The 27,142-nt window shown below is 40.7% G+C and overlaps 2 protein-coding genes across 8 annotated transcripts in view; both read right to left on the bottom strand.

Moving 5' to 3' along the window:
* Positions 1–11,065, bottom strand: part of pcm1 (pericentriolar material 1) — a 60,671-nt gene extending 49,606 nt beyond the window's left edge. For 6 of the 7 annotated variants that reach the window (XM_036583553.1, XM_036583551.1, XM_036583550.1 and 3 more), the window contains exons 1-4: positions 10,904–11,065; positions 4,989–5,106; positions 2,616–2,861; positions 1,007–1,306 (exon numbers count right to left, since the gene is read on the bottom strand). In XM_036583553.1, coding sequence (XP_036439446.1) covers positions 1,007–1,306; positions 2,616–2,861; positions 4,989–5,090 — 648 coding nt within the window. In that variant the 5' untranslated portion in view covers positions 5,091–5,106; positions 10,904–11,065. Of the gene's footprint in view, positions 1–1,006; positions 1,307–2,615; positions 2,862–4,988; positions 5,107–10,195; positions 10,875–10,903 lie in introns of those variants that run through there. The other variant, XM_036583549.1, reaches the window with a different exon arrangement.
* Positions 11,066–19,024: 7,959 nt separating this feature from the next.
* The window catches only part of mtus1b (microtubule associated tumor suppressor 1b), a 79,662-nt gene continuing 71,544 nt past the window's right edge, over positions 19,025–27,142 (bottom strand). The window contains exons 9-15 of the mRNA XM_036583558.1: positions 26,230–26,444; positions 24,168–24,273; positions 22,603–22,676; positions 22,369–22,464; positions 21,469–21,585; positions 21,174–21,271; positions 19,025–19,981 (exon numbers count right to left, since the gene is read on the bottom strand). Of these exons, the coding sequence (XP_036439451.1) occupies positions 19,774–19,981; positions 21,174–21,271; positions 21,469–21,585; positions 22,369–22,464; positions 22,603–22,676; positions 24,168–24,273; positions 26,230–26,444 (914 nt within the window). The 3' untranslated portion in view covers positions 19,025–19,773. The remainder of the gene's footprint in view (positions 19,982–21,173; positions 21,272–21,468; positions 21,586–22,368; positions 22,465–22,602; positions 22,677–24,167; positions 24,274–26,229; positions 26,445–27,142) is intronic.

The following is a 27,142-nucleotide window of genomic DNA, read 5'->3' on the forward strand; positions in this document are numbered from 1 at the left end:
TTATGATCATAAACATAACACCATATGCTTACAATTTACTGCTGAAAACCAAACATCTGAGACGCTCTTTGTATTATTTTATAAAAATATCTTTTTACAGAGCAGATCACTGAAGAGACGCCATCTGAGAGCCAGTTTATAGCTCAGATTTGTGGAAAAATGGGTCGAATTTCAGTAGAAAAACACAAAAAAAGACAGTGAGTTCAGCTTCTTTTATCATAAAGGTCTAAAATTACGTTTCCCATCTTTTTGACTGGAGTGAAGACAGTTACAGCTCTCACACGACCCCCACCTTTCGAATGCAGCTTATAAAATATGAAATTTATGAAGTAAAGAATACGACGAAGGAGTTAAAAAGGCTAAGTGATCAGTCAAAACATGTTTGGTGTCTAAAGTTTACTTCTTTGGTTTCACACTGGAATGACAACAAAAACGCAGCTACCAAGTAACAGAAGTTTATACTCGACTAATTAGCATCAGGGTTACGGGGAAACTGTAAGGATGATCTTTCACCAAACTATCGTTTTAATCTGCTCTATATATACATATATATGGTAAGATGGTCTTCATTTGTTGTGTGAAACAATAACAAAGGGGCAGCAGTGATACTTCCTGTCCTCAAAGAAGCGCAAGAGAGTTCAGACTTAAAAAGCGAGACTGTTTGAGACATTCTACGTTTTTCTTAAGTTAAAAAAACAATTAAAATATGTATTTTCTCATTGGCTGGGGCGGAGTCATGAGGCGAGGGGATTAGGCTAAATAGATAACAAATGATTAAATAATTAAATAAATAACAGTATAAAATAAATATGCATATTCATTTACATATTTTATAAATAATAATAATATTGTTATAAATAATATTAAAAAACACAAAATTCAATTAAATTTTTGTACAGATTCTCAAATCCAAGCTTACATCACAGCAGTAAAACACTAACACAGATCAGAATTAAATAATTAGCCACAAATCAAAACCCACTGAAAATGAAGGCGGTCTTATTACCTGGCTGCTGTCGATCACTGGCTCTCCTCTACGATCCTCCACGGTGGTCCCGGAGTTTCGGTCCAGCCCACGAGGCTCCTTAACGGGCAGGGTGGGCATCGGGGCAAACAGATCCTTCCCCGGGCTTAGTTTCTTCGGCTCCTTACCCACCGGCGTGGTGGGCGCAGCGGCAGGGGGCTCCTTGCTCTTGTTAGTGTTGACGTGTAGTGATAAATTAAAGGGTTTCTTGGTCTCAGACGACAGCTGTCTCTGGTTGTTCGCTGCAGTGACGCGGCCCTGAGAGTCGCTGCCGATGCTCCGCTGGTGTAAAACAAGCGACAGGACATTTATTAAAGACGAGCTAGAACATTTCTACAACACAGCACGTTCATGAACGTCGATATTACTCACATGAAGCTGCACAGAGTAGGAAATCAATCATTAAGGCACACTTCACGTAAGGATGGCGGTGAATTCATCAAATTTGAACATTCAACACTTAAGGAATTATTTATTTTATTTTTTTTCAGCCAAGACACGTTTTGTTCATTTGTTATACATAGTGAGAAACCAGATACACAAGACTACTTAAAGGGGGATTCCACCCATTCTTAAAAATTCTGCATAACTAAATACAACCCCATTTCCAAAAAAGTTGGGATGCTGTGCAAAACGTAAATAAAAACAAAATTCAATGATGTGCAAATCATTTAAACCCAATATTTAACTGAAAATAGTATAAAAACAACAAATCAAATGTTGAAACTGAGAAATGTTATTGTTTTTACAGTTAACATTTGATATGTTGTCTTTGAAGCATTTTCAAAGAAATACAGGGTTTAAATGATTTGCACATCATTGCATTTTGTTTTCATTTACATTTTTCACAGCGTCCCAACTTTTTTGGAAATGGGGTTGTAGATAACATTCATTCGAGTCTGATGTGCTCTGTTCAGTTATAACTGTTCACATCTGAAGAGTTCAATGCCTCTGAAAGCTCCCTCACAGAAAGTTACTACATGAAAGGATTAGGAATACACTGATGTTTAAGACCTTGGCCTAAAATGTATTTTTAATCCATTCATGGCAGAGGTGCACATGTAGAACATGAGGCAAAATAGTCCCCAAAAATGTATATTTCTTGATTTTCCACTATTTTATTATCATCAACATCACATATAAAACTCAGAAGACTCGCGTAGGTTCACTGGTGGTTTAGGATATAAACTGGATGTAAATATAATGGCTGTATTTGAGTTGTAGTCGTGGTGACTCCTGGTTCCTATCACCCCCACTGTTAACAAACCTGTGTCTTTAAGTTTCTCTAAAATGGACCCTTACATATCAAACCACTCCGAAAGACTGTTTACATCTCATCGAATGAAAAATGCAAACATTTTTCATAATCATTCGTAGAGGGATAAACCTCTATTACCAGTTAGCTACATAAGCCTCGTAGCTCCAGCGCAAAACTAAAAAAACAAAACTGTCAAATCTCAAACTGTTCAGGCTTATTATCTTTGGCGTAAGGGGAGGAAACTAAACTACATTAGATTTCTGGTCACTTTAGCTTCGGAACAGACGAAATTTAAAACTTGGCTTCCAAGATTTGTATCCGGCAGCAGCTCACCTCATCCAGGTCGGTGAAGTTTATCCGCTGGCGTAGCCGGTCGAGCTCGGCCTGGTCGGGCACGGACATCTGTGTAGTGTATTTCACGTGTGGGAAGGAGTGGGGCGTCCTGGCCCGTCTGCGGCCCGCCCCTGGCGTCGACTCCGGAGAGATATCATTGGTCAGCCGGCTCTCGGACATGGCGGAGAGCTTCTTCCTGTTCTTCTCAGAGGAGCGGTTAGGCTTCTTCTGCTGCACGCCCCAGTCCTGGACCAAGAACAATGACCAAACAGTCAAACGGTAGTCAACGGGAGTCATTAGAGGGCCCGTAATGCAATATTATCACTATGCTTAAGCTACGATACGACTTCTGAAGATTTGTGATTAGTATTCTAAGTATATGATACACTGCAACACATTCTATCTGACAGCAAAACTTTCTTTTAGGGACACAATAATATGGAAATTGTAGGCTGATATTTTTCATGACCGTATCTGCTGATGTTGATCCCGATGCAGACGTATACGCAGCCATGTGTGTACTGAAACGCTCTGCTCTTGGAATTTCAATTCATGGCGCCAAAGATGTGTGTAAAGACAAATGCAGGACTTCGTCAAAAGCCAGGTGAGGATTTATCGCAATTACAACAAAGAGCTGGATATCTCAATTTGTTCCATCAGCTCCTCTGGATAGAAGGTAAACCTGATGATTAGATTTATTCCACTTCATGTTTACATTCATTCTGCTTGCAGTTTACATTTTTCCTACGCACTGATTGGCGCAAATACATTTAATATGCCTCACAATGTTTCGTTCAACTTGCAGATGCTCACATTTACTTTATACACCGATCAGCCATAACATTATGACCACCTCCTTGTTTCTATGCTCATTGTCCATTTTATCAGCCCCACTTACTATATAGGTGCACTTTGTAGTTCTACAGTTACAGACTGTAGTCCATCTGTTTCTCTGATACTTTGTTAGCCCCCTTTTACCCTGTTCTTCAGTGGTCAGGACCCCCATGGACCCTCACAGAGCATTCTCAGCACTGCAGTAACACTGACGTGGTGGTGGTGTGTTAGTGTGTGTTGTGCTGGTCTGAGTGGATCAGACACAGCAGTGCTGCTGGAGTTTTTAATCACTGTGTCCACTCACTGTCCACTCTATTAGACACTCCTACCTTGTCAGTCCACCTTGTAGATGTAAAGTCAGAGACGATAGCTCATCTGCTGCTGCACAGTTTGTGTTGGTCATCCTCTCATCCTTCATCAGTGGTCACAGGACGCTGTTGCCTGGATATTTTGGTTCTCAGTCCAGCAGGGACACTGAGGTGTTTAAAAACTCCAGCAGCACTGCTGTGTCTGATCCACTCAGACCAGCACAACACACACTAACACACCACCACCACGTCAGTGTTACTGCAGTGCTGAGAATGCTCTGTGAGGGTCCATGGGGGTCCTGACCACTGAAGAACAGGGTAAAAGGGGGCTAACAAAGTATCAGAGAAACAGATGGACTACAGTCTGTAACTGTAGAACTACAAAGTGCACCTATATAGTAAGTGGAGCTGATAAAATGGACAATGAGCGTAAAAACAAGGAGGTGGTCAGAATGTTACGCCTGATCGGTGTGTGTTTTTCTAACTTTGTTTTGCAACAATTTTGTAAAAGCAATTCAGATGATTCTCTTTTGGAAAAGATTTCTGATTTATATTTGCATTAAACATCTGAGTAATTAAAAAAAAAGTTATACTAATAAAAATGAGGTATAAAGTTGGTTACGTTCTTCGTTGCTGAACCATGATACAAACTGAACTGTGGCCCAGACACTGAGGACCGAACTGAGCCGTGAAAGTGGAGAACCGTTACACCTTTAAGTAAAAATGATTGTAGACATTTTAGCACAACAGTCCTGCGTCATCATTTAATGCTTAGCTCTTCAAGAGTGCAATGACTACATTACCAAAGAATGATATTCCAAGTCAGATCAGACTCTTAACGTCTATGAGACGCCACCAATTTTATCTTAATTATCTGCGAATACTGTAAAGAATCCAATATTATTGTCCATCTCTAATTTCTTTATTTTGTCTAAAAAGTTTGTGTATTGATACTAATTTTTACCTAAAGCATCAAGGTACTATGTTGTACAGATTTTTTCCTGCCTATCCCTTAAAGCAACAGCGTCACAAAGTAACTGCATGGCACGATTACATAACCGAATCACCAACAAATCCTCAAACAATTAAAAGATTAATCAGGGTGCGAGTAAAGCTCCACAAACAAATGGCTAAACACTGGAAAATGTGCTTGGCACAGTAACATGCATTGCAAAACCTTAAGACTGTGAAGGTGACTGTGTGTGTGAGAGAGTGAAAATGCTGTAAATACCATGTTATTGAGCCTGTCGTCCAGACTGCCGTTGGCGATGGTCCAGTTGTGCAGCTCCTGCTCGTCTGCGCAGTCATCAAACGGAGCTCCGCCAGTTGCCATCTTAACCAGTCAGTACCTGCCAAAGACATCACCATCAATCAGTACACAACTGCAAAGGTTTTAAACTCTTAAGAGGACAGTTCACTCAAAATGCTGCTAATATTAAAGGAATACTTTACTTTCAAGATGTTAAACGTGAACTACTGAGAGCCAGTTAGCACAGAGATGCTAACTTTCCGACTCTCATTTACCGATAGCAATGCTGGAGATCACACTCATTCATTTCAGGAGATACTGCTGAGGAGATTAGATATAAGACAATCCACTTTCATAAGGAAGGAGCCAGACAAAGGAAAATAAGTGAAAAAACAAGAGTTTCCAAAAACTAAATTAAAAGCTACAGAAAAAGTGGGGCTCCTAACAACCACCTGGAAGACCTGGTACACACCAAAACTGCCCCATCAGATAAACAGCACTTAAAGCTTTCGTCTCTGAGAGAGAGGAGAAAATCAAGCTGCTTCAGATCTGAAAACATCCACAGGTGTTTCTGTCCATCCTTCCACTGTGAGAAGACGACTCAGTGCTGTGGGTCTGAAAGGATGTGTAGCTGTCAAGAAGAACCTCACTGAGAAAAGGAGACGGACACATCAAACAAAGAAGCTGAACAATGGACTGACCACCCCAGAGTCCAGACCTCAACACCACTGAATGGGTTTGAGATTACTCGGATCTTAAGAAGCAGAAAAAGCAACCAACTTCTAAGACTGAACTTCGGAGGTGTGTGAAAAATGACACTGCGGATTTCTTTCAGCTAAACCTACAAACAAACAGTACTCACTTATACTGTGTGATGAGATGTGAGCTGCATAGTTCTTCACGTACAGTAGTAGTAGAGCTGGGCGATATGGCCAAAAACGTTATCACGATAAACAAAATTCATATCGTTCGATATCGATACATATCGCGATAAATGTCAAATCATGATTTCTTTCACGTTTGAAGGCTGGTTCTGCTCCTGGGTGGTTAACTGTGGTTTTAAACTATCACTTATGGTCCGATCATGACAAACACTCGGCAAACAGTGGAACATTTCACTAATCTGTCAGGGAAGAGTGGGAGAAAGTTTCTGAGCTGTTTTTATCAGCTGGAAAAGCACAGCTGCAATTTTTGTAATAGTCATGATTTAAGAAAGAAAACAAACGCTAAACAAGTGGCCAACAACAGAGCTAAACTCTTTAGTTTCTCAACAACGTCACCTCGGTTCGGTAGGTCACTGCGGTCACTCCTACCACATCCATGTCAGAGCAGATCACAGTATTCAGACACCAGCTAGACGGCTGGGTTTCTCTATGCTATCGCAGTAGTTTAAGGGGTGAACCGCAGTATATCTGACGCTCGCTGTGTAAAAGCATTATCTGCAGTGTGAATCTCTCACACCAGTCACAGAGTCCTCCTTTTAGGCATGTTTAAACTGAAAGCGGTGATTCTGTGTCTTGTTTGATCTACCGTATCATCAATTCACCGTGTTGTGCCGAAGCACTGCTTCAAGTTAGCCAGCAGCTAAAACAGCTAGCCTGGAAAGATAACGTTAGCGCTCTCCAATGCCTCACAGCTTCCTCAGTTTACTTTTGAACATGAACCCACTTCTTTCTTTCACTTTCATTGCTTGAGAATGCACTAATACTAAAATATGGCGGTTGGGCGCTGTAACACGGCGCTGCAGACGAGATTTAACACCGCTAAAGTTGTTAGGAGGCACGGAAAGAGGTGAGCTCACCGTAGGACAGTACAGTTACACCACTGACCTCGTCACTCACACTCGGTCATAGGAGAACAGATCGCCGATAACATCCACTCAGACAGGGACTGTATAACTCCACGTTTCAGCCGTTGCTAAAATATATTTGGCGACCCTTTTTTTACTCGTGACCCCCCCCCCTCCCCTCTAATCAAGTTGAAAAATTCAGAAGTGCGCCCTCTCCTGGCGACAGCAGAGTAGTGTCGCTTTCCTTGCAGTAGAAAACGCCACCAGGGCTTTCGCTGAACGTGGAAGTGTGAGAGTGGTGTATTATATCGAACATTTATCGAACCTGTCGTATCGCTCTATCGAGGAAAAGTTATATCGCGATACTTATCGTTATCGTTTTATCGCCCAGCCCTAAGTAGCAGTACGTTTCAGTAGCTTCAGCATGACAACCTACCTTTATATACTCATCCTTAAATGAAATCCTTCTGTTATTTTAAAGCTCAGTGCCACAGTAAACAGAAACCTCACACAACACAGCACTGTACGGCTTCAATGTGTGTTTCAGGGGGAAAAAAGTGGTATTTGCCATAGGTTTCATTCCAAAATGTTCAAACAGCTGATGCATAAGAGAAAACTCATTTTTATTTCTCAAATAAAGGTAATATTAATGATAATATAGCACTGATATTTCTTGTTTATGTAAAGCTCACTGCCTACAACCTACCACAACAAAAAAACCCTTGAAAGCAGCCTAATGTGCTCTGAAACAAAACCCATGCACCGTTTTTGTCTATTTTCCACCACTGTTTTAACAGATTCCTTCAGTCAGTGGCCTTTTAAAAAATAATTTCATGACTTCCTGAATCTTTTCCTGAAGAATCATACCAAGTTAAACCAAGTTAAAGTGTAAATCAGAGTTTTTACCCCTCAGCTCGCTGTCAAACACTGAAACTACTGCTGTAGAAACGGTTAGTGATTCAGGACTCTGTGTTTAAAGAGACGTTAGCATAATCTGAAAAGCTGCCAGGCAACACGTCTCCCCATAAACCGCCAAACACGGCGGGTCGAGGTCGAAAACAAAGGTCAAATTACACACAAGCGCCGTTCATTGTTCTTTTCCCCTCTCAGGTAGAAGATTAAGGATACTTACTGCACAAGCTCCAGAAAGAGAGCGCTCTCTGTGAGAGGAGTGAAGGCTGGCGACTGACGGTGGGTGAAGTGAAGCAGTGTGTTATCTACACAATGAGGAGGAGAGCAGTTAAACTGGACCCGCTCACCTTCGCGGGGAAAACCACCTCCTCTGTTTGTGTTTGGCCAGAAACCCAACAGTTTACCGGCGCATAGTAACTATTAGGCTCTTCCCACAACAAGGACAAGCTGGTAGAAGACGCTGAATTTTAACTCACGGTTGTGTATTTCACTCAGACCCATGTTTCCCAATACAGGTTCACGAAGCACGTTTAACCAAGGGTTCCTCACCAAGTTTCAACTAACAAACGCTTAGGGCTGAACGATTTGAGGAAAAAACACAATTGCGATTTTCTAATATTTTGACTGCAGTTTAAATTGTGATCACTACCTAGGGCCGGTTTTCTTTTTTGGCCAAGAAGTTCAGGATATCCACCTTTTCTGGCTTGAGGCTTGATCCCTGAATGCAGTGCGGCAAAAAGCCAATAAGTCGTGGTTGTGATGTCACAACATATGGAGGTTTGGTCGCCTCCGATTGGTCTAACTCATCTACAGGCAGTTCACAAGCTCTGTGTTATTAGGTTCAATTTCCCACCTTAAAAGCTAAGACAACTTTTTTGATAAAGCAGGCTATAATTCTCTTGCGACTGGAAAATTGCGCTCTCTTAAACTGCGATTTCAATATAAATACGATTCATCTTTCAGCCCTACGAAAGCGACCGCTGTCAACTCGTTTTACGGTGGCGGTAAGAAAGCACGGCATTTACAGCGCACAGTGAAACACAAAGAGGAGCCGAGTCAAGGAAACTGAGATCATACAATGTCAATGTGAATCAGGAAAAGCAATCATATCAACAAAATCATCGATTTCACAGTTAGCCCCTTTCATATTTAAGTCCAAAGAGTGTGTTACTCCACTCAAAAGTGCTTTTTTCCCCCCATGAGTGCTATAAAACAAAAAATAATAGCAGCTGATGACTCGCAGCAGTTAGCAAGGACACATGAGTGACCTGAAAACACCACAGGGTGTCCAAGCGAGCCAGAAACTCAGCCCTGACTGATCCATGAGCTGTAGAGACTCAGGCTTCTTCACAGTGGTGGTGATAGGAACCAGGGGTCACCATGTCTACAACACAAATATAGACATTTTATTTACCATCCAGTGAAACTAGTGTCTTCTGAGTTTAATATGGAATATCGATTATGGTAAAATATCGGGAAAAATTAATGAGGGGGGGGTACTACTTTGCCTCACAACACCTTGTGTTGTGCATGTACTTATCCACCATAAATACATTTTTCAAAATGTATTTTTGGGCCCAAACCATCCTCAAAACGACCGTAAAACAATGTCTCAGACATCATTTTAAGCAATAACAATGTGAGGGAGCTTTAAGAGACGCATAAACAAACAGAGCATTTCACACCAAACCACCACAAATGCCTATGCTTACATCCACCGTATGATTATACTGAAATTTCAAAAAATAAAAATTCGGCTGAGTTCCCCTTTAACGGATAAACTGACCGACTGAAAGGAGATCCGCCCCCCCCACCCCCCCGCCGCCGCGTCACTATGGTAACCAGTTCGGCCTGAGGAAAGTTAGCGACGTTAGCCCGTTAGCAAACTGATTTTAGCCGCCTCAAAGCACAATATGAACTAATATTAATAAATATGAGTATACCCAGCTTTAATATGACCCCGACATATTTCACACCGCGGGTAGAGCGAAGTCGCCTCGGGGAAGGTCAACATATTCCCCTCACAAAACAGCCAAGCCTAGCCTAGCTTAGCGGAGCTGGCGAACTTCTGCGGGGACGTTGAGAGGCCGGTTAGCTAGCAGGTCCAAGGTTATTATAAAACACACAGCACTAAAAGACGCTGTTAATCATTAATAGCAGAACTTTCTAAACATAAAACATCACTTCAATCAGTCCCACCGTGTTATTAATAATCAGTTCGCTGACCCGTTTCGCCCCGCAGCTAATCAACACCTCACAGAGCGAATTCCCTCAGACACCGGGACTAATGTGGGCACCGGCGCGCAGAATCGCCTCAGAATCACCGCATCACCGACTCAAAACGTTACATGTAACGTTACTTAAATAAAACTAGCTATATAGCGACTTCACACACTGACAGTCTGTCACCCATTTAACGTGAGTCGGTTAGCTAACCTAACGTAGCTATCTAGCACATACCAGAGCACCTGCTACAGGGTAACGTTACCTTCACATAGTATCAGAACCGTCCACAGCCAAGCTTAATGTCAGGTTTATGCTGATGGTGGCGGCACTACTGTAACACGGATTTAACGTCTTAAGTTTCAAAATACATCCACAGTTTTATGCAACGTTAGTTTACACCGCTTTCCTCTCAGCTTCTGATTCCAACTTTCCGTTCCACCTTAAACGGCGCAGCCGTTGACGCTATACGCTGCACTGTTTAAGGTGGAACGGAAAAGACAGTGAAATCGACTTGCCCAGATAAAGAAAGTGGGACAGTTTACACACCTGCATGATGTCACCAAAATGCCCCACAAAGGTAATAAGAATAATGAGAATAAATGAAAAAAACGTCCAAGGCTGATTCACATGTTAACGCTGGCTGACCAGAACCCCTCACTTCTCCTCAGCACCACTTTTGGGCTCAAACTGGTCTAAAACAAAGAGGAACATCGACGTGTTAGCAAGTCCACAAGCATAAAAACAGTCGTACGAATGGCTTAAAGAGTCGCCTACACAAACTCAACCTAGATTTGCGGCTTTAATGACCAAATCCCCTCAGAAAAGCTAAGTTAGTGAAGTTAGCCGCTCGGCGGCGGGCGGCTGCGGCAGGAGCTGCCCGGCTACGAGGCACCAACTTCGGGGACGTTTCCTCCATCGCTGCCCGCATTCCTGACTGAAAAGGAGATGGTTATCTTGACAGATACAATACCTTGGATATCCTCTGTATTCTCCGGTTGTACAGTGTGAACTCCGGGGCATCCCCAAAAGAATATTTCCACACGAAGTTGGCTAAGCTGGAAATATTCCGCAAATTGTGTCAATAACAAGCTTTATAGCTGATGCGCAGCCGCCATCTTCCCCAGCACAGCCGCACAACGCGGAGTAATACTCAACACGGAGAGCCTGAACAGTTGATATGTATGAACTTTTAGTTAAATACTGCACATTAACGCCACACAGTAAAAATGATTTGGATTTGTTTCATCGTGTTTTGAAGTGGTCTTACACCGAAACCCCACCGACTACTAAAGTAAACAGATCTTGAACAGAGGAACTAGATTGTTGCTCGGATGTGTACAAGGCTCGTGTCCACTTGTTCAGCTGTTGGAGGTGGTCATTGGGGAGGTTATTAATAAGTTGCAGAAAAACGAATTGTGAACTTTTGTTTCATCAAGTAAAGACCAAGAAGATAAAAAAAAAACCTCTACCCGAGCAAGGTCATGTGGTTCACATCCCTGCCACTGGCTATTGATATATACAGCAGTCAGCCGTAACATGATGACCACCTCCTTGTTTCTACACTCATTGTCCATTTTATCAGCTCCACTGACCATAAAGGAGCACGTTGTAGTTCTACAGTTACAGACTGTAGTCCATCTGTTTCTCTGCATACTTTGTTACCCTGTTCTTCAGTGGTCAGGACCCCCATGGACCCCTCACAGAGCAGGTACTATTTGGGTGGTGGATCATTCTCAGCACTGCAGTAACACTGATGTGGTGGTGGTGTGTTAGTGTGTGTGGGCAGCGTCCTGTGACCACTGATGAAGGACTAGAGGATGACCAACACAAACTGTGCAGCAGCAGATGAGCTATCGTCTCTGACTTTACATCTACAAGGTGGACCGACAAGGTAGGAGTGTCTAATAGAGTGGACAGTGAGTGGACACAGTGTTTAAAAAGACACAGCACTGATCCAACTGAACCTACTCACATTTTCTCAGTTCTTAATTGTATCTCTGGTTTGTAGTCAGATCCTGTCGTGGTTCTTGTCTCTGAAACATTCTCGGCCTAAACCTGAGAGCCATTCGCAGGACAAACCTATCAAGGGCGTCTTTGGACTGTGTGTGATTTGACAGCGTCAGCACTTCCGCAGAGCTGAGCTGGGCTAATTAAACTCACCGTGAGTTACTCCGTGTGCGTCAGTGGAGGCTGTGCTGCAATGATCAATAGCCATTCTGCCATCGGAGGTGCCGGACAAAGACAGCCAGCATCATCAGCACGTTTATGAGCCAGCGCAGGGAAAAATGTGGAGAAGAGTCCACTTTTCACCCCACCCCAACTGTAATAATAGAAGCTCACAACACACCAGTTAGCACTGTGCCTAGATCATCATCATTATGTAGCAAAACCAGCCATAATTTATCGTTATACGATCATTGTTTAACCTTGCTGTTTCTCTGGCTGTTCCTTTAAGATCGATATATGTAAATGCACTCTGTTCTGATTGGCTGCCTTGAATTGCAGTCCTTATAACTTCAGTGTGAAGGGGCGGGGCTAAACTGCTGAAGGCTGAACAGCCAATTATATTAAGGGCACTGGTCAGCACTCAGTAGCAGTAATGCTAACCAATCAGCACTCAGTAGCAGTAATGTTAACCAGTCAGCACTCAGTAGCAGTAATGCTGACCAATCAGCACTCAGTAGCAGTAATGCTAACCAATCAGCACTCAGTAGCAGTAATGCTAACCAATCAGCACTCAGTGGCAGTAATGCTGACCAATCAGTACTCAGTAGCTGTAATGCTAACCAATCAGCACTCAGTAGCAGTAATGCTAACCAGTCAGCCCTCAGTAGCAGTAATGCTAACCAATCCGCACTCAGTAGCAGTAATGCTAACCAATCAGCACTCAGTAGCAGTAATGCTAACGAATCAGCACTCAGTGGCAGTAATGCTAACCAATCAGTACTCAGTAGCAGTAATGCTAACCAGTCAGCCCTCAGTAGCAGTAATGCTAACCAATCAGCACTCAGTAGCTGTAATGCTAATGAATCAGCACTCAGTAGCAGTCATGCTAACCAATCAGCCCTCAGTAGCAGTAATGCTAAACAATCAGCACTCAGTAGCAGTAATGCTAATGAATCAGCACTCAGTAGCAGTAATGCTAACGAATCAGCACTCAGTAGCGGTAATGCTAACCAATCAGCACTCAGTAGCAGTAATGCTAACCAATCAGCACTCAGTAGCAGTAATGCTAACCAATCAGTACTCAGTAGCAGTAATGCTAACCAATCAGCACTCAGTAGCAGTAATGCTAACCAATCAGCACTCAGTAGCAGTAATGCTAATGAATCAGCACTCAGTAGCAGTCATGCTAACCAATCAGCTCTCAGTAGCAGTAATGCCAACCAATCAGCACTCAGTAGCAGTAATGCTAACCAATCAGCACTCAGTAGCAGTAATGCTAACACAAAGTAAATCTTAAACATTAATGACTCTACATTTATTGCATTTTGTGCACCACACTGACACATTAAGCTGCAACAGTAGCTTAGAAAACACATGTGTGGGCGGAGCATCTGCACCTGAGACCATTCAAGGCCTTCAGCATCCGCTGTTGAAATACAGTTCTAAAGCCGCAGGTCAACTCCGCTGAACATCTTATGGGACGACTAATTGATCAGTCAGTAAGATACGTTCGTTTATCACAGTGCTTTTCACAGGACAGCTCATCTATATGAGAGTTTAAATCTGCGGTGTAAAGGCCTCTCAGGACACACTGAGGCGATCAATATTTCAGAGATACTACAGCCAACGTCCACGTCCGCTCCCAGTCTGAAGAAGCAGTGCTGCAGTACGGTCCATTTTCTTTGACCACGTCTCCACAATCTGCAGTTGGTCTGGAAATGCAGAATCAGCAGGTAACAAGAACACAAATGCACACTCTAAAAAAGTATCTCACATAATCTTCCCATTTTTTGCACTTTTTTAGCGTCTGGAGCTATAAGGTTAATATACAGTGCCATGAAAAAGTAATTGCCCCCTCACAGTACCTTCTATTTCTGCATATTTGTCCTGCTGAATTGTTTCAGATCTTTAAACGACCTTTAATGTAAAACAGACCACCCGAGCTAACACAAAATGCAGTTTTCAAATTAACTTTTCATTTATTTCACTGTGTGAAAAAAGTAATTGCCCCCATCGTTACTCAATTAACCAATAAACCAAATTTAGGCTACATTCACATTACAAGCCTCATTGCTCAAATCCGATTTTTTACTCAAATCCGATCTCTCCGACACGATGATTCACACTCGTTTAGGTAAGTGACTCAAATCTGTCATTAATGCGAACAAACCAGCATCCTGAAATGAGCATGAGCACATCCTACTCAGTAACATCACGTGAACGAATCACGTTCATCATCAGCACAAACTAACGAGCAGAACGAGCTTCGCTGAGAAGATAATTAACTCTGATCAGCTCTCAGCTTCATTATTAGAGCGAGACGAAGGTGTTAGAGTGTGACTCAGATCTGATGTTTTCAGGGTTGTGTGGACACCAATCTGATCTTTTCAAATCCAACCTGAGCCACTTTCATATGTGGTTCTAGATCAGATACGTATCCAATTCATTCAGCGTTACCATGGCAGCAGCGCCGAACAGAAGTTAACGCCTGTAAACGGTGGAAAAGCAGCTCATCTCACCTTTTTCTCCTTCGTCTCGCTCTAATAATGAAGCTGAGAGCTGATCAGAGTTAATGATCTTCTCAGTGAAGCTCGTTCTGCTCGAGTGAGAGAGATCAGATTTGAGCAAAAAATCGGATTTGAGCAATGAAGCTGGTTATGTGAACGTAGCCTTAGTTGATAGTTGGGATCAATTAGACCAGTGATTCCCATCCCTGGTCCTGGAGGACACCCTGCCCTGCGCATTTTAGTGTTTGCACTGCTCACAACACACCTGATACAACTGATCTGAGTTGACGTGGGTGTATTTTGGCAGGAAAACACATAAATCTGCAGGGCAGAAAGTCCTCTGAGACTAGGGTTGGGAACCACTGAACTAGACTAGACACATCCAGGCTCAATTGCCAGCCCTGTTGAACCTAAACATCACTTAAATAAAATCACTTTTCTGCAATGTAAAGTAAACCTAAAGCTCTTAACAGGCTGCACGCTATGCTGTGATCAAAAGAAGCTCCAGAAAGAGAAGAGAAAGAAAGTTATTGAAATATATCAGCCTGGAAAGAGTTCCACAGCCATTCCTAAGCCTCCAGGACTCCAGCGAACCACAGTAAGAGCAAATGGAGAAAACTTGGAACAGTGGTGAATCTTCCCAGAAGTGGCCGCCCTACCAAAATTCCTCCAAGAGTGCATCAACGACTCATCCAGGAAGTCATAAAAGAACCCAGACAAACGTCCAAGGATCTACAGGCCTCGCTCAGCTCAGATAAGGTCAGCATTCATGATTCCACCATTAGAAAGAGACTGGGTAAAAATGGTATCCATGGGAGAGTAAGACAAAACCACTGCTAACCAAGAGGAACATAAAGGCATATGCTGGCCAAAAACAACTCTATGACTCCGAAGTGTTTTGGATAATGTTCCGTAGAGGTAAAAGTGGAATTTTTTGGAAGACGAGGGTTTTGTTACATCTGACGTAAAGCAAACACAGCATTCCACAATAAGAACATCATACCAACAGTGAAACATGGTGGTGGTAGTGTGATGGTGTGGGGGCGCTGGTTGATTTCCCATAATTGATGGAACCATCAATTCTATTCTGTACCAGAAAATCCTGCGGGAGAATGTCCGATCATTAGTGATCTGAAGCACAAGTGCAGTTGGGTCACACAGCAAGACAACGATTGGAAGCACAAGAACAAGTCTACCACTGAATATCTCAAATGAAAGACCAAAATTCCTCCACAGCAATGTATGATTGAACTCCAGTTATAGGAAGCGTTTGGTTGATGTTGTTGCTGCACAACCAGGAATCATGTTTGGGGGCAGTTACTTTTTCACAGCAGTGTTGCAAAATATTCTCCTTCAATAGATGGAATCATTTAAAAACTGTGTTTTGTGTTTCTCCTCGTCTTATATTACATTTTGTACGAGCACCTATGTGACAAATAATACAAGAATATAGGAAGCCAGAAAGGGAGCAAATACTTTTTCACAGCAACGTAGCTAACAAGAAATGCAAGCTGACATCCCAACAATTAGCATCGTGCTAGCTGCATACCTAAATCATGTGAACTGCATAGATAAAAACAGTAGTAACAGCATCTTTAACTCTCTATTGCATGATGTTGCCTCAGGGCAACAAACCCATTTTCCTCACTTTATGATAACATTATACATATTTAAAGACAACGACAGGGTTATCAATAAAGCGAGGAGTATGAGTAAGTCAATAAAAAGCATGTATTTGGTCATACTGTCTCTTATTGAGCACTTTTAAACCTCTTTTTTTAACATTCAGTATCACTTTTTTTGTTATGCGAGTTTGCAGAAATATGTTTGTTGCCTAGAAGCAACACGTGGAATGGATTTGGATAGACACAAGCCAGGTCTCACCACCTCAGGGAACACGGCTCTATATCATTTCTTCCCGGGCAACATACCCCAAAAGCCCTTGCACACACAACCAGGTCCATTTTATTCAAGAAAAGTGAATCGAATATTTATTTATTTTTATTTTTTAATTGCTCTCATAATGCGTGCAGTAGAGGGTTAAGCTCTAACTTTGTATGTAGCGTTATAGATAACAGTGTAGTTATAGACACTCATAACAACAGGCTGTTATCAGATAAAGGGGCACTTCAGCCAAAATGAACAAAGTAACTATTGATACATCTTCTGTAAACGTACCTACTCGCCTCCTACAGCAGAGCCACAGTAACATCTATAACTAGATTTTTCTGTTTATAAATTAGGGAGCACCACCTTCTGATGATGAATCTTGAAGGTAGGAGGAACATTTGAAAAACACCAAATGCTTGAAAGGCTGTTTGAAATATTTCCCTGCTGCTAACTGGCTAATATAAAAAAATGTTGGTAAAAATTTTAAAATAACTGATGTTATCATCTTTGTATGCTCACAGTCAGGAGTTCCTAGGGGGATTTCTATTGGTTGCTTAAAGTATTTGAGTGATGCATGCTGGGAATTGTATTGAAAGAACACTGATGGACACAACAATAACAACAATCAGTTTTTGACACAATTTGAAAATGCCTGTCACCCTTAATATTGTGTGTAAATTTCTTGAGTATTGGACCAAAAGAAACGGCCCAAAATGAAAAATGTCTCGACTTACATTAAAAGTAAAGTAGGTTTTTTCCTTCTCCTGTAAAGTTACCATTTTGGAGATACAAGGTTTTTTCCAACAACAGCAATATATTATTTAGGACACACACACACACACACACACACACACACACACACACACACAAATGATCTAAAATGCTTATTCTCCTGGGTCGTGGGGGGTGCTGGAGCCTATCCCAGCGCTTGTTGGGTGGAATGCATATTAGTTAATATTTAGTTTTAATATTATTACTGTACTCGTGACCCCTATGTTAAAAACCCAGTGACCTTTTGGAGACCCTTATTTATGCTGAGCACCTGCTTGTGGATTTAAGAGAGACAGTATTCATTTAGAAATGATGAATGTCACTCATTTTGCTTTTTGAAAAAATAATGTATTTAAAAGCACAATACGTTTGATTACTTGAAAATAAATAACAAACAGCCAAACTTACAGCTCTAGTTAAGTATCCAGGACTCAAACTGAGAGCCAGAGACTTATTCAGTCAGCACGGCTTTGCAAGCAGTTTTCATCAAGGCTCAATGTTCACTGTAATCATGTTCCTCATGGTGATACCTAGTTTGGCCACTAGATGTCAGGAGTGCTCATAAAAATTGCACGAAAAGGAAAGGTGAACAGGGATGTTAGTGGAAAGTGCTGTTTACTGTTTACAGACCTGTTAGATATGAAACTCACCTTTTTCTCAAGAGTTTACTGAGCTATTTTCACAAGAGCCCCTGGACGCTTAGCAGCAAACAGCATCAGTGACCCACCACCATAATTAACAGTGGCTCTAGTCAATACATCTAGTGTTTCTTTTTGGGGATGATGTAAGCTTAATGTAAGATTATTTAACTTATTTCTAGACAGTTTGTGCTTGTTTTAAGTGACTAATTCAAACAATCTCACTATACTGACAGATAATTTTGCTTGCATTTCTTACAATGAGTAAAATTATCTGCCAATATAGCACGACAATTCGACTTACTAAATCACTGAAGACAAGATCAGACATACATCAGTATAAGAAGATAGCATTTTTGCAATGTATCCAGTGCTTTTCATTGTATGCAGTGCCTTTTTTCACCAAAAGTGACGACGGTGTGCATAATCAAAAGGTTTTTGTCTCATTTGGCCACATTACACGACTCCATTTGTAGTTCCAATGACATTTGCAAAGTTCAGGTGCTGCGTTTTATGGCTTGTCCTTAAGAAAGGCTTCCAAGAAGCTTCTGGTCATAAAGGTGGCATCTAACAGTGGATTCTGAAATTCAAAAAGCTCAGGAATTAACCCCCTACATGGTCAGTGGGCCCAAAGTTTTATTACACATTTATATGACCTAAGAATAGCTCAACCAGTTTGCACTGAAGTCCCTGTAGTTACTGAATAATAAGCCTTTATATGTAATAAGCCTGGGGTTTTGAGGGATTAACGAAACTGTGCAGTTCTGAAAGAAACAGAGTGCCTGGAGACTAGAAGCAATAAAAAGAAAGATTTTTTTCCACCCAAAATGCAAATTTCTCTGGTTTTATTTAAAGTATTTTTAACGGTGCCTATAATTTTGCCCCATATATTTTTGAAATAATACACTGTTTTAATATGAAATAACACTCTTGTAGGAATGACTTCTATTAGATAAATGTTAAGCAGTTTATCCAAATGTTTTCAGGAACATCATTGAATCATTATAAGTCGTCCAGTCGTCCACGGTTTACTGTTGGGCAACTGAAGTTCCGCATGTACCCACCCTAAAGAGTGACATCAGAGTGATAAATATCAGGAACAAGCAGGAAACATCAGCCTTTGTGTTCAGGTATTTTTAATGTGTTAATAAAAAATAAAAAAAACAAAGACGGTGCTTGAGATGAGGGAGACATTCTTAAAGAGTTCCAGTTCACAGACAGTCGGAGAAAAACAGGCCTTAGGGATGGCAGAATACATTCGAGAGCATCAGGATTGGGCAGGTTATTTGGATTTACATGCTATATTGGTTGGTACATGGAGCAGTATTCGAGATTTTGAGTAGTAGGATGTCTAAATAAAACTTTCTCTACAGTTCCTATGGGACGTCTACCAGGTTTCCTCTTCTTTATTTCATCATCATTCTCAAAACAGGCATACCGGGGGTTTCTTCCCCACTCTGGTTATGTTTTGAGCAGGTAAGCGAAAGGGAGGCCTCAAATTAAGCTTCATGAATATGATGCACAAACCCTGCTTTAGAAAACGAAGGGAGCACTAGCAGGAACCAAACGTGGTGAGAGCATGAGGAGGAGAGTCTATATACAAACCCTGAGGTGTTTTCCTCCATCAAAAGAGGGGAAAAGTAAGGAAAGAAAGAAACGAACGGCAGAGCAAAGGCAAGTCCCTCCCTCTGGAAGTGCATCTGTGCAACATTGTCTTTTTTCTGGAGAGGTGATCGGGTCTTTTATAAACTGTACACAAGTCACTCAATTCATTCCAAAGGGTAAAACAACGTCCAGTGAAGTGAGTGGTTTTGGGGGGGGGTGCTTTGAGGGTGAAGTCTGTGGTTTGGGGGGTCTTGGGGGCAGGGTTATCTGGGCGATATGGGGGCGCTGGGGAAGGAGGCGGAGTTTCGGGGCGAGGGAAAGGGCGAGGAGGGCGAGAGTCGTCTCGGGCTGCTGAGGTCACCGTTGTGGAGCTTCCATAGCAGCTCTTCGTTCTCCATTGACAGCCTCTTGTTGACCTTTGATTCCATCTGTAGGGTCTGTTGAAGCATGGCCTGCTCTGTGGACAGCTGCCTGCAGGGGGAGACAGAGAGACAAGGAGTGAATGTAGGTGGAAAGTTTTAAAGTACATGTGTCAGCTCCAGTTCTCGTGGGCCAAAACACTGCAGACCTCAGCACATTGCCTCACTAAACACACCTGATTCAGCTCATCATCAGGCCTTCATGAACTGAATTCAGAGCGTTAGACGAAGGTAAACCCTAATCTCCGCAGCAATTTGTCCCCAGTTCGACATGCTTGATTTAAAGAAATGTAAAGCAAATATGGGCTGTGACTGGCACGAATCCCTGCTTGGGTTTAAGACATGGTCGGGCCTAAAAATAGGTGACCTGGGTGACGGTGGTTGCTCCAAAATGGTGCACATTTTAAATTATCTATGATCTGTTAACATAAACACTCACTTTACTTTAAATATATTCAGACACTACAGCAGCCAGGCTAATATTCCAGTCATAAATATTGAAAAAGCATTATCATTGTGTAAATTGGGCAGACAGTCATGTCTGTGGGATGGTTTTCATTTTGGCATCTTATTTAACGTGTATTAAGACATTAGTGATCATCGTGAGTGAGCTGATCACTGGCATATCCGACTGATCTCAACAAAGGCTTAGCTAAAGACTTCGGTTCAGTTTAAAACCAGTTTAGAACCTAAACTTTGGCAAAACCACCCTAAGAACTAATCAGCAAAAGGTCTTAGATGTAACCATGGCAACATAAACACTATGGCCAGCAGTAGCTTTCTTTGATTTTTTTTTAAGCTTTTATTTTCTGGCAGTAATCAGACTTTGAATTTGTGTGATACTGAATTGTGGAAGCTTGAAAAGCTCCAAAGCCTGTTGAGTTTGTAACCTCACTTTGTTAGAAAATCTCTGCTTAAGCTTCACAACGTTCTCACGAATTTGTCCATACTGTCGTCCGTTTTTAAGTCAGACTGTTTGAGGTTATTCATGTAGTATAAGCTTTCATTACTGGTTAGCTACATTAGCCTCGTAGCTTCAGTACAAAACTAAAGAAGCAAACTTCAGACACCAAACATGTGTTGGCTGATTGATTGCATCTGGGATAAGTGGGGAAAATTGTGTAAATTAGATTTTCCAACAAACACTTTAACACATCGATTTAACACATTAACAAGCCGAACTATCGCTTTAACACCTGCAACTTCTCACACTCTTACAAATACGCACAATTCAGTGCACGTACCTAGAAAGCGCGGCATGTTTGTCCATGCGAGCTTTGTAGTCTTCATTTTCCTGCTGCAGCTTCTTCAGACACTCTTCCAGTTTCACATTACTCTCCATCTGCACAACAGCGGAGCGAAACATTAACACATGATTTTATTCCATGTAATATTGGGCCACTTCTATTGGCTGCTGCTGTTTTCAAATTACAATTACATCTGAAAATAATTACAGGAAATATTTTTTTCTGGCAATGACAGTATATTTATGATTATATTCATATGCATGCATGTGTATGTGTGCGCAGGTGTCCTCACCAGCTTGTCCATCTGCATGAGCTTTTTGTCCTGCTGGTGCAGCTGACTTGTTTTAATGTCCAGAACAACTTTCAAACTCTCCAGCTCCTGCTCCAGGTACACCATATGAGGGTCCTTCTACAGAGAGAAGAGAACAACGACTGTTTTAACATCTTAAATCTATGGAAACCATATGGGACCATACTAGCATATAGAGAGGGACCATACTAGCATATAGAGAGTTTGGGGGTCTCAAACTTCAATTACCTGGCCACTAGCCAGGTGGTCTTGTAGGAATGCAGGAAACAATTCTGTCCCATATCTGTATTCATTTTAACTACATACAATTTTTCATCTAATATTTTATCTATATTATAAACTATAAATATGGGAAAAATATGTCCAAAGTAACATATACATTCACTTAAGTGCATTTTACTCAATGTTTATTAGCAATTCTTGTGTGTTTTAACATCAGAAGTAACTGTATATACTGTCAAAAGTTTGAACACCCTTAATCTATGATGTTTTGTTGATTTTCTAAGTGAAAGTTTTGTGCAAATTTTAGTGCACAATTTCTGTTCATTTGCGAGCTATATGTATATAAGTGCCATTACTTCTTCACAGGCCACCTTTTATGCTACTTTTTATATGTTAAATTCTGTAAATAAGAAAGTTAAAATGTGCAAACCTGTGCTTTCTGTAGAGGATGTAATTTGACCAGGGGTGCACAAACTTTTGCACCTGGCTACAGCTTATGTAACCAGCCACAGTATCTGGTGGGTGGGGCTAATACCCATCAAATTAAATATTTAGCCACAGAAATATTTTTAAAAATTGCATTATTTTAAGGATAAATCGTACATCTGCGGTGGGCCGCTAGTTTGAGACCCCTGCTTCACAGTGTTTTGAATGTTTTACCTGGCTCTTGTCTGCGAGAGCCTTCCTCCTCTCCTCTTCCTCTCTCAGTTTGGCGCTCAGAGCTTCGTTCTCCTCCATCAGGCTCTCAATCTTCGCCTGAGAAACATAGAAATAAAACAAGTAAAGTAAGGAGTTTTATGATATGACAGGTTGTATTAAGATGCAAAGTCAGCAGATCTCATATTTTTATAGTTATATGCATTAACATATGTGTGTGAAATGCCCAGTGCTTACGTTCATTGAAGCCTCTGATTGTTTGCGCATATTTTCCAGTTCCTGCATGTTGTTCTTATGGGCGTTCCTGAGATCTGGGTTAAAAAAAAAACGAAGAACAAAAATCACAATTAGTCCGATTGCTCTGAATTGTTTAAATGAGGCAGATGAAACTTCAGAAAGTGTTTAGTATAGCAGTGAGTCAAGGCAACTGGACACATGTTGATAGATATTTCAAAGCGTCTGCAAGATTAGACCACAAGTCCACACTAAGTTAATCCCTAGACAGGGAGGGAGAAGAAGTCTAGCCATTCACTCATGACAGCTCTAACCAGTGGGACAGTTAGCAGAGTTAGCTAGTGTTAGCTGTTTACAGTGTTGAATTCATAGAGAGTGAAAAAGTAAATAAAAGACCACTCGTTCTTTGAGGTGCGGAACTGATTTGTTTTTCTTAAATCGGATGTAAGATAAGGTTTTTTAATTATAGTAAAGAACATGTTTTTTTGTAAATAGCACCTTTCATAAGCTCAAAAGCTCACGTTTCAATATGATTATCTTATGTTTCCTTCGCAGGTCAGAATATTATTCATTAGTCTCCACATTGAGCAGTATGCATTTATACAGTGTTTATAATGTATAATGTATATAATAATGATCAATATTATCAAGATCAGTTTGATATCAAGATCAAATACACATTATCTACACCGCTTATCCTTCTGGGTTAAAGGAGTAGCTGGAGCAAATAATGTAGAAAAATATCTTTTAATAAGACTTTTGGCTGTATTGCCCATGTCTACTTCACACGGAGACACTAGCAAACTGGAAAAAAGATAAAATAAAACAGAATTGCATGAAACAGACTGAACAAAATATAAGAGAATACAACAGAATAAAATAGAAAAGAACAGACCAGAACAGTACAGACTGGAATGCAAAGGAATAGAATAGAAGAGAATAAAATGAAATGAATTAGAATAGATTAGAATGAAATAGGATAGAAAAGAATGATATGAAACAGAATGAAATGAAACAGATTAGAATAGAATAGAATGAAATGAAATAGAAAAGAACAACATTAGAATGAAATCAAATAGAATAGAATAACACTAGAATGAAAAGGAATAGAATAGAATAGAATGCAGTGGAACAGAACAGAATGAAATGCAATATTTCTATTAAATATAATTCTATTAGAATAGAATTAAATGAATAGAATGAAATGAAGCATTAGAATACAATAGAATAAAACAGAATGGAAGGAAACAGAATAGAATAATACTAGAACGAAAAGGAATAGAATAGAAAAGAATAGAATGAGATAGAATAGAATAGAATACAGAATGCAGTGGAACAGAACAGAATGAAATGCAATAGAATAAAATAAAATTTCAAATTGAACTTTAATTGAATTTAATTTTTCCAGAGAGAAAAGCAGATTTAAGATATATATATATGTGTGTGTGTGTGTTTGTGTGTGTGTGTGTGTGTGTATACATATGAAGAGAGAGAGAGAGAGAGAGAGATACAGAGATATAGAGATACAGAGATGGACAGAGAGGGATGTGCTGTAAACTAATGTTCACCTGTTAGTGCCGTCTCGTATTCCTCCTTCAGTGCCTCCATCTCCTGAGCATGTGCTGCTTCCTGTTCTTTCCTCAGAGCTTCCTGTTTGCTCCTCACCTCCTCCACCTGTCCGAGGGTACGACAGCAAATCAATCAATGAGCTTCAGTAATCTATAGAAATCGCTTTTAAGCATGTTGTATATACTTCATATTTATTTTAGTATTAGTAATGGTTCACTCCAGCTCAATCTGTTCCACATCTGTGTCTGTAAACTGAAGGGGAGATATTTTATTAGCGTTATTGTTCTGTGTGCAGTTTTGTTTTGTGAAAAGAAAAAAACATCCTTTACATTTTTGCCATGTTTGTCATTGTTAAAACTGCTTAAAACGGTTTATATAGTAAACATAGAATCCAAATCAGATGTAAAACTTCTTCATTTGGTAGATATATGATTAAATATGTTAGCATGTAATTACATTTCAGCAAGATCACAGTAATAACTCTATAACCACTAAAGGTTAAGAGCCTTTTTCAATCACAGCTGAAGTTTGAAAGTAGAATCGTTGTGGATCATAGACTCGAACAGACGACTGAGCAGCCGAGACTACAGTACACAGTACAAACAGTCTCCAAAACAGCCGCTCCATAAACTAATAAACATCGAAAACAACTTGTAAAACTGCAGATGATGCCTTAACAACAATGATACGTTTTCACCTGCTTTAATGAGCACCCTGTGTGACAGCGGGAACACTGCATTCTCAGTAACTCACTATCTTTAGTCATATCACTGCCTACCCATAAAGACGTACAGTCTGTCATTAGGAACTAATCCACCATAACTGAACCACACAGGATAATAATATAGAGCTGTTAGCTGTTAGCCAACTGTGACACAAGCTGGGGACTTTGTACCACATCAAAGGAGTTTGAAGTTGGAAGTACAAATGAATCCACCATGACTGAACCACATAGATAATAATAATAATAATAATAATAATAATAATAATGACCTGTTAGCTATACAGAGAGCTGAGGGCACCATGACAGTGGAGTTTGACTGAGCCACAATCTGGGGACTTTACACCACGACAGTGGATTTTGACTGGGCAGTGATCTTTGCACTGTGACAAACAAGTTTGACTGGGCCACGATCTTTGCACTGCAACAGTGGAGTTTGACTGGGCCACGACCTGGGGACTTTGCACCATGACAGTGGATTTTGACTGGGCTGAGATCTTTGAACCACGACAGTGGAGTTTGACTGGGCCATGATCTTTGCACCATGACAGTGGAGTATGACTGGGCCGCAATGTTTGCACTGCAACAGTGGAGTTTGACTGGGCCACAATCTGGGGACTTTGCACTGCATCAGTGGATTTGACTGAGCCATGACTTTTTGCACTGTGACAGAGGAGTTTGATTGGGCCATGATCTTTGCACTGTGACTGTGGAGTTCAACTTGCCCATGATCTGGGGACTTCCGCAACAGCAGAGTTTCACTGGGCTACGAATTGGGGAGTTACGGTGGAAACAGCGCAGTTACGGATAGCTTATAACACTGACAGTGTGTCATGAGAAGTCCTACCCTAAAAAAAAGCCAATCAACTTTTTGCTAAGGGCATATGAGGGTAATATCCCCCCTCTTTTTGGGGATATAAGCATAGATAGTAGCTGAAACAACCTGATTTTTTTTGTGTGTGCTACAAACTATTTATGCAGATTTTATCAATGAGTTCAAATCTTTTTTTGAAATGTTAACGTAGCTATCTATCAATTCAGGCTTTATTCATTTATAGGTCTCTCCCATTCAAGTAGAGGAGCCTTGTGACTGCAAATTACATTCGATTGCTAAGCCGCCAAGTGGACAGACTTTCCTATAGGGACTTCAGCTGATCTCCAGTGGACACAATTTGGGCTGATTAATCCAATGAAATCTATAAAATATGACTAAAATCTGAAAATCATGTAATTAACAGTATTTTTTGAAAGATTTCATCTGGCATAAAGCTATTATGATGAACAGGTTCCACAGAGACTGTAGCGTAGTGCAGTATGTGTTGATTTGGGACGTGTCCCACCTGCTGCTGCATGAACGCCCTGCACTTGTCGGCCTCCTCCTGGTAGGCCTGGTGGGTTTTGTCCCATTCTGCTGAGTAGAAGTCCCTGAGCGTCTCCTCCAGCTGAGTCAGCTCAGCCTGGTGCTGCTGCTGGAGCTTCAAAACCGCCGCCTCCAACGCCACGCACACCTCCTCCTTCTCCTTCTGCAGACGCTCACAGCACGACACCGAGTTAGCTGAGAGGAAAACAGAGAGAGAGAGTTTAATAAATACAACAACAATAATAATAATAATAATAATCAGTGGTGTAAATCTCTGACCTCACAACAATTTGTTTTGTTTCGGTTCAAGTCTTTAAACAATGGTTCAGTGCATGATGAAATCCCAAAATATCACTGTGATTTGATTCCATTTGATTTGATTAATGTGATGCCAATTTTTAATAAAAATACCTTGAATGTGGCTGGACTATTTACACATTAGTGGAATATCATTATTATTAATATTCAATTTACTGTGTTAATTATAAGAAAATGTAGCTCATAGTGTATGTATAAAAATATGACAGAAAAATAGTGGCAGTATTTGACAAAAAAGTCTGTTTTATTAAAAGAATAAATTAGAAATAAAGAAATAAAAATTAAAAATGTAATTTTACAAAATAAAGAAAAAAACATATATAGCATAATATAGCATTATGTATGTACGTGTGTATATATATATATATATATATATAATAGATACTTTGCATCTCCAAAAAGGTAACTTTACCGGACAAGGAAAACCGTTCTTAACTTTTAATGGAAGTAAATGGAGAAATATTTTTTCCAGGTAATTTTGGATCATTTCTGTTGGTCTGTGAATCAAACAACTTTGACATATCATAAAGGGCAACTGCCTTTTTCAAATTATGTGAAAAAAATTAAAAATGACA

The sequence above is a fragment of the Colossoma macropomum genome, unplaced genomic scaffold (assembly GCF_904425465.1).
Source record: "Colossoma macropomum unplaced genomic scaffold, Colossoma_macropomum, whole genome shotgun sequence".
Classification (NCBI taxonomy): Eukaryota; Metazoa; Chordata; class Actinopteri; order Characiformes; family Serrasalmidae; genus Colossoma; species Colossoma macropomum.